Source organism: Pseudonaja textilis, chromosome 1, assembly GCF_049901715.1.
Source record: "Pseudonaja textilis isolate UNSWEBS1 chromosome 1, rPseTex1.2, whole genome shotgun sequence".
Classification (NCBI taxonomy): domain Eukaryota; kingdom Metazoa; phylum Chordata; class Lepidosauria; order Squamata; family Elapidae; genus Pseudonaja; species Pseudonaja textilis.
Window position 1 is genome coordinate 218,752,936 of NC_141990.1, and position 8,402 is coordinate 218,761,337.

General features: G+C 41.4%; 1 protein-coding gene across 2 annotated transcripts in view; it reads right to left on the reverse strand.

The window, feature by feature from the left end:
* MARCHF4 (membrane associated ring-CH-type finger 4) overlaps window positions 1–3,779 on the reverse strand; it is a 144,424-nt gene extending 140,645 nt beyond the window's left edge. For both annotated transcript variants that reach the window (XM_026707992.2, XM_087920515.1), the window contains exon 1: window positions 1,205–3,779. In XM_026707992.2, the coding sequence (XP_026563777.1) occupies window positions 1,205–1,720 (516 nt within the window). In that variant the 5' untranslated portion in view covers window positions 1,721–3,779. The remainder of the gene's footprint in view (window positions 1–1,204) is intronic.
* Between the last annotated feature and the right edge of the window lie 4,623 nt (window positions 3,780–8,402).

Sequence of the window (8,402 nt, forward strand, 5' to 3'; positions counted from 1 at the left end):
TAGACTTCAAATATGAGTTAAAGGGGAATTGATTATTGTTGAAATGCAGACTTTCCGTGCTTCCTTTTTTAGCATTTAAATAGTTATTAGGTATTCTATTCTGAACAATTAACTGAACAAGAGATGTAAATTTATAGTTAAATATTATAAAAATTACATTTCATTGTGGACAGATTTTCAACTCATAAAATGGCATGCTGTTTGCAATTGTTTCAGTACAATTAGGAGTAGCAGAAAACCGTGCCTTTCTCCATCAAGATACACACCCATCAGTTCAGCAAAAGTTATGAAAATATCCAGACAACATGAAAACAGCAAACAACACAAATAGGACTTAAATTGGAATGCTTGGTTGTATCCAAGGGAGTTCAAAGTTGAAATAAAGTTGATATTTTTATATCATTGATCTAGAGAGATAACACAAGCATATTAACTTTTAAAAAGGAGTATTTAAAACTTCTTAGAATAAAGGGTATCAGTTTGCAAAAAAAATCCACAAAAGAATAGGCCTTTTCTTTCACCCAGACCTGTCAGAGGGAAGTATATCCCTTAACTTGCTGTAAACTACTGTAGCATTAATTTCTTCATCCAGCACTCTCCAGTTGTATAGGAATATATATGTTATCACCCCCTGGCAGCATTTTGAAGGTTGTGGATAATGGATATCATTGACTAACATAACTTAAAAGAGAACACCAAGTGGAGGGAGAAGGAGAAGTGTAATGGAAAAGTTGAAGTGACAGAGAACAAGTTCCATTACCAAATCACCTATCAAAATGGTCCTTGAACCCTTCTACTATAAGCTCCTTGATTTTAGCTTTGTGTATACAGGCAATCCCACAAATGCTTGGCCTTGGGGTTACAGCCTTCCTTCATTTCTTCATGGGTGTCCTGAGCTTTTCTTGTTGCTATGCCATGGACCTGTTCTTTCTATTTAAAAAGTTGAAAACATTCTGCTCCCTAGTTCTTTCTCCCCAAACTTTAGAGTACAGACAAGCTTGGCAATCCCCACCAGTTGGTGTCTTAATGTCAAAACCTTAAGAGCACTTTGGGAAGGAATGAAGTTGGAGATGTCCCAAGTGAAGTGGGGATAGGGGAAGAGAAAGTAGAGAGAAGAGTTCAGCCAGAAAGGTGTGAAGGTGCCAGTTCACACCTACCAGACATACTTTACCTGGGACCCCACTGGTTTCATATGTACACTCACCTGCTCTGGGCCCTGAAAGCAGATCCTGCAGAGAGGCGTTCTCATTCCACTATCCAAACTGCTCCCCAGCGAATACCCATCCTCCGCCTTCCCTTTGCAGAAGTCGTCGGAGGAAGCGCTGCTCATCACAGTCGTGGGAAGCTCCCCCTCTCCCCCAGGGCTTTCCCACTCTTCTTCGGGAGGGCTCGTGATGCCCCCTCCTCCTCCTCCTCCGCCACCATCACCCCCGTCAGTTGGCGCTCTCCGAGGTGCCCATCGCCCTCCATATAGCGTATTCAGCGTGTTGTTATTAGACGCCTGTAAACTCAAGGCTTGGTCTGTTCTACTCATGGGAGGGAGAGGCAGCGGCGAGGGCGGAGGAGGGGCCGGGGGTCTCCGCAGAAGGAAGACCTTCAAGTCATTGAACAACATGCGGCAGCGGCACTTGAGGAGACCCTGATGGTGCAACATCTGTCTGGGAATCAACAGTCCAGAGCAACAGCACCAGAAAACGATCACGCGAGTTGATATTAACATGTGCCCTCTCTTTCAGACAGTCGCGGGCAAGAAAAATGCAGACCGGTAGAGGGCGCACAAGAACAAGAGGGCTGAATTGGTTCACTTCCGCTTCCTTTCCCTTGGCTCCCAACGTACCCCTCAGCGAGACAGACTAGTTTACTAATAATACTGGAAAATTGGCAGGATTTTTTTTTTTTGTATATTTCATAGCATGCGGGCAAAGATAATGACTTTTTTCCTCCCAACTCTCTCCCTTTTAAAAAGCAAAGTATTGAATTTCAGTCCCCTTTCCACCCACCTTTAAAAAAAAGAAATAAATCCGAGAAATTTTTGTAACAGAAAGAATAAAATAAAATAGGAACAAGCGTTCTACCCTTTACGTGCTGGGTAAGCTCGTTCAAAGAAATATCGAGAAGGGGACTGATAATTCCAGAAGCAGAAAGTGGATGAGAGACAGAGAGAATTCAAGTCACTAGGAAGTGCGGAGAGAAGGGAGGAAACGGTTCGTTCAAAAGTATTTGACATATCAAATAATCTCCTTATTACTAGTTTTTAAACTTAGTAGGAACGTTTAAAAATGTGCTTTTGCTAGAACAACAGTAGAGACGATAATTATTAAAATGCAAAAATAGTTTCTGTTGCTATCGCCATCATTAAGAATAGAAATATCAAAACTGGATTGCATTGACCCAATGGGAAAAAAAGCACATTTTTCACGAAGTGAGGGAGAAACACATGCTTAATTTTAATTCCTCATAGGATGTTCCATTCACTACTTTATTAAAATATTCTGAATAGAAATAGAAAAAGTCCTAAAAGGAAGTGAGTATCAGAGAAGGTTAATTTTGATTCCAAGATTGACTGGATTTTGCTTTACCTCCCGCGTTCGAGGAACTGTCTGGACCACACGCAACCACTGGGAGGGAAAAAAAACCCAACAAAACAAAACCCGGAGATTGGGGGGAACCTAAAGCTGAGTTATTCCATAATTGCTTTCCGCCTTGGGTTTGAAACAAACACACATCCGTCGAGATCTAAGAGATCCTTTTGCATGAAATTGATTCAGCGAAACGTAGATCTTACATTGTCATGTTTCCTTTCCCCTTTTCACAAAACAGGAACGTCATCAAACGCAGTGACAGTCCTTACAGACCATTGTGGCTGACGCGGAAGAAAAGGTGCATTTAGCAGATGCAGGGATCTCCTTTTGATGAATAAGGCGCCGCAACAACTCTCTCCCGTTGCATCTGCCTCGTTCTCTCCTATCCTCCTCTTCCTCCTCCTCCTCTTCCTCTTTCTCCTCCTCCTCCTCCTCCTTCTCTGATGCTTGTTTTCGCTCAATGGCATTGACGCTCAACCATTGCAAGTCTTTAAAATAAAAGGAGGAAACACACAAACCAACAGCCGTAGATCGGATCCTCGCTTTGCTAGGGAGGATTGCCAAAAAGAAGGCGAAGGTTAGCTAGAAAAACGACGCGCCAGACTCAAAGCTCCGCGACAAAAGAAGTGGCGGGGGGCGGGGGGGGTGTTTCGCTTGCAGCTTGTCTACCTCCCCTCCCCGTCTCGGCAGTTTGGCTTCTCTTGGTCGGCAGCCTCCCTCAACTCTCCATCCGGCTTTCCGTGATGATGTGGCTGTTGCTACCTCCTTGGGATGCAATGGGAAAGAAGGATAGTTTTGCGGTGCAAATGGGGATGTTGAAGAAGGGCGGGAGTGAGGGAGGCTGGGTGGGACGCGGTTCTTTCTCCGCCTCCGCCTCCTTGTCCTCCTCCACCTCTTGTCCAATCCTTAAATAAATAAAGCTAAGACAGGAAAGGAAAGGGGAGGAGGATAAATTCAAGTTGCAACCCAGGCTTGGTCTCCCGCCCCACGCCATCTCCACGGCCGGCTATCGCTGTCAATAAGCCGTTTGTGGTGTGCGCGGGGAAGAAACATCTTTTTTTCCGATAGAAAATGTGCCTGGGAAATTGGCGGCAGTGGCGGAAAGAATTGGGGAAGGGACGGGAAGAGAGGGAAGAGGGCGCCGCTGATCCGAGCGGCCACGGTTTCAGCACTCAACGCCTCTGGACAGCTCCCCTCCTCGCTCAGCACCTCCAGCTATGGGGAGCTGACGCAACCGGCCCAGGCGGAGCCAGAAGGAAGGGGCAGGGCCACGCAGAGGCCAAACCTTCCCGAGTGACCCTCCGCTCGGCGAGTCGCTCGTGTCCAAGCTAAACGTACGTTGTTTACACTTCACATTTCCGCCTGCTTATATAGCGTGACGGAACGGGTCCTTTTTTTTTTTTTTGGTTAGAAGGCAGAGGTGGCCAGTATTTGTTTGGATGGCAAATATAGAGGCAAGTGTGTGCGGAGATTTTGAGTGATCCAGGTCATGGTTGTCCCAAAGATGCTTCCTCCACCTAAGAGGCAACTGGACTTTCTGTTGCCTCTTGAGTCCAGTTGCCTCTTGGGGGGGTGGGGGGAAGCACCTTTGGGATATATAGGCAAGTATTTGCCTACATGTGGGATGGAGTTTTCTCCGCGGCGGTGCCTTACGGCTCTTTAAATCCGCTTTCTGCCTGTTGCTAACTTACGTGTGGCGGGACTTACAGTCCTTCTTTCGGCCTCCGGCTTCGCAATGATGTTTCTCATCGTTTTCTCACTCGTGTATCCGTAAAAGGTGTGCATTTTGTACGCGTGTGTCTTCAGAAAGTTACGAGTTCTGCTAACTACTTGGCTGTGGTTAACTTGAGGAACAGGCGATTGGGCAAAAACTGATTGCGGCGTGAGTGGGAAGGCTGCTCTTCTCCCGCAGTTCTTAGGGTTTCGGGATATATGGGAGATCAGCAATACCACATTCTAACCACTGCCCACCATGGCTCTTTACTTACTGATATTTGATTTGACAGAATAACAGAGTTGGAAGGGACCTTATTGGTCATCTAGTCCAACACCCACCCACCCCCGCCCAAGCAGGAAACCCTACACCATTTCTGACAGGTGGCAGTCCAGTGTCTTCTTGAAAGCTTCCAGTAGTGAAGCTCCCACAACTTCCGAGGGTAAGCTGTTCCATTGGTTGTTTGCTTTGGAAAATAGGTTGACCCCCCCTCCTCTCTGTGACAGCCCTTCAAATATTGGAACATTGCTACCATGCCTCCCCTGGTCCTTCTCTTCACTAGACTAGCCATACCCAGTTCATGGAACCGTTCATACATTTTAGCGTCCAGTCCCCTAAACATCTTTGTTGCTCTTCTTTGCACTCGTTCTAGAGTGTGTGCATAAGAGTACCAATGTGCCTACCATCCCTGTCCTACTGTTCCCATTTATTCATACTCATGTATTATGTATATACTTATACCTGTTTATATTTATATGTTTATATGTTATGTTCGTACTTATACTTGTTTTCTCATACATGCTTGACAAACTAAACTAAATAAATAAATAAGATGGACTGAAGTAGAATGGGGTACATCCAATGCAATACTTCCACTGCATCTGTGACCTCACTCTAAGGCTGCTGCTGAACACAGATTTAGTGATCAAGAGTCATAAAGCCCTGACCAGAAATAGCCCAGCTAACCAAAGAAGGATGTAGGGCAGGGCTGTCAAACTCCTGACCCATGGGCTGGATGCATCACACGCAGCCACATCCACGCCCGGTTTAGTGAAAGGGAAAAAAGTCCCGATATGTCATGTGATCCTGCTGTGGTGCCATGAGTTTGACACTCCTGATATAGGATGAAGTGGGAAAGAGGTCCTGGTGTCTAAAAATAATGGACTACTGCACTTTTGGGAGAGTCCAGCCCTATAAAGGAAGATGGATTTAAAAGAAAAAAGAAATAAATGGTTCTTGTAATCAGATAACATAATCAGAGTTGGAAGGGACCTTGTAGGTCGTCTAGTCCAGTCCCCTACCCAAGCAGGAGACCCTACACCATTTCTGACAAATGGCAGTCCAATCTCTTCTTGAAAGTCTCAAGTGATGACGCTTGAGAGACAATCCTAAAATACAACAAAACCTGACTCTTATCTTATTTCCCCATGCCTTACTACTATCCCACTTTCTCTTCTTTTCATTTCCTGTTCCTTAGATGGGGGTGCTGATTTTTAATCAAATGTCCAACTTCAAATGCTCAGTTTTGTGATCTCTTATTCAGTAGAAAGAAACAAGAAATATGGTCTGAATCTTAAGCCTCATGCACACCACTTACATCAATAATATAAAGGGGTGTAACTTGAATGTTGTGGCATAGCCAGGACAGAAAGAGAATGAAGCATGTCATTAAGATACTTAAATGGTGCATCTTATGGCAAATCAGATGGGAATGTAGCTCTAATATTATGAGAATAGAAGACTGGATACTAGAAGTGTGCCTGTGATATTTTGGGGGTGAACTGATGGCAACATCTCCATAATTCTTCAGCTCCATTTTAACAGTGACATTTCCAGAGAGCAGAACCACCTGAAAGGCCCAAGAGATTAAACATGCTATTATTCCATGCTGGGTGAAACAGTCATACTCCAGTATGAGATCCAGAAACATTTGTAGAAGTAGAAAGGAAAAAAGGGGTATATAGTACCCCTTAAATCCAGATGAAGCACAGCAACTAGTAATTGATGGTTGTTTTCCTCCTGGTATCTAATGCCCTGTGATAGGAAACAGAATCCAGGAATCTAGCAGTCATCGTCCTTAAACTGTCCTTGTTTAACATGTTAAGTGTAGCACACCAATTGTCAGCCTCATCACTCAGGCAAAATAGAGGTTATTGTCCTGTCAAAGAGCACAAATTATGCTTGGATGGGATAAGTGGACATTAATGAGGCCAGGAGGGCTTAGTGCATCCACTATGAGAGTATATTGATCTTGTATTTATTTTTGTGTGATTGTGTCCCCTGTTCTTGATTTGGCTAGTGATGCTTCATAGTACATCAGAAATATTTTTTCCAAAAAAGGAAAAGATTGACACTCCTGTCATGAAGATTGCTACAAATTATTTGATGGATATGTTATTATACTTGAAAAAAAATTATACTGCTAGAATTTAAGATATTTTCTTAATTTCTAACAGTGGAATCCCAGTAAGTGATAGTACTTTAGGATTCTGCTAAATCACATGACTCAATTTTGTAATTTAGAAGATTTCAAAAATATTTATTTATATGATTTAATAATTTTCATTTAAAGACAGGAAATACTTTGGCCATTAATAAAGGCATTTATTTGGTTAGAAAGATGCTGTCCTTTTAAACTTTATTTCCTTATCACAGAATCCGATGATACTGATTTTGGTGATGAGAATATATGAAAAAATAGATGTATGATCTGATCACATATATGAAAAACATATATGAAAAAATATGGTAACAAAATATGTCATGCAGTTGCTTTACAATGCCGTTTTTACAATGGGTGTGCAAGGATGCAAGTTAATGAAGAATCAATAAAATCAACATTCTACCCAAACCAAATATATCAAATTATCTCCCTGTCCATCCAGAAGAGGCAATAAGTTGAGGATGAAAGGTAGTCATAAATCTTTCATAGATGTTTACCCTCTTCAATATTGTGACTAGAAAAACTGAACAAAAGTTCATTTGATTAAGAGCATGAAGGGAGGGAGGGAGGGAGGAAGCAAGAGCAGAGAAATATAGCAAAAAGCTTTAAAAGACAGGCTAAAGAAAAATGTATCCGTCCCTTGGCTAAATAGAAGAATAGTTGTTACCCTCTTTCGAAGTAATGTGATTCTCTTTATATAAGTAAAGCAAGATGAGACCAAATCAGCTTTATTTTTTATTTTATTTCTGTCAGCTGCATTTGGATATTATGTGGCCTTGCTCTTGAAGTTTGATTATTTGGGATGCACCAATCTGAGTATCTCTAGGATTCATCAAGAAACTCTTTATCTAAGTGTTGGATATGAGTGGCATTTTTATTCTGGGAGCGATGGAAAGTTTGAATGCTTTGACTGTTTAATCAGTTTATTTTGTATTTAATTAGTTGTACACTGTTTTGAACAAACATTCTCAATATGAGAAGCAGCTTTCCAAAGTGAATTCAATAACTAATGTATAATGGGTGCCATTAACATGCATATCACAGAGAGCTGAACAAGACAGACAGGATTCAAGTATCACTTAGAATTTGTATTTTCTTTTGTGATTTAAGAAAAAAAATAAGTAGGCTTTGATGAGGAAAACCATGAAAACCATTGAGGCTTCTGCACGGATGCATGGTTAAATAGATTTTAAAAACACCACCACCAATTGCTTGGCACAGTTAACTAACTACATTTGCTATTAATTTATTGCAAGTGTGCTATATGCTAAAATGCTGAAAAATTTGAAATGCTTCATCATTCAGAATGTTAGAAACATTGAAAATCCAACTCTTATCTTCATTTGACTGTTGTTTTGCCAAAAAACCATCTGGAAGTATTTCAAATATATTTAATTTTGGTAAATTACTAGTAAGGTTTAAAAAAAAGCACAAAAACAATAACTAAATACAACAAAAGCAGAATAAAAGTAATGGGAAAGCTAAAAATTAAAGTTTAAAAATAAAGGGAGAAACGGACTAGAATACAACAACTTAAAATATAAAGTAAAACAGAAGTAAAAGAAAAGAAAAATATAATAGACTAAAAGGGAAAAGAAGAAATATTTTATAATATAATTATTTCAAGATTTGGCCATCTTATACCTTCTTATGGAAATTACTG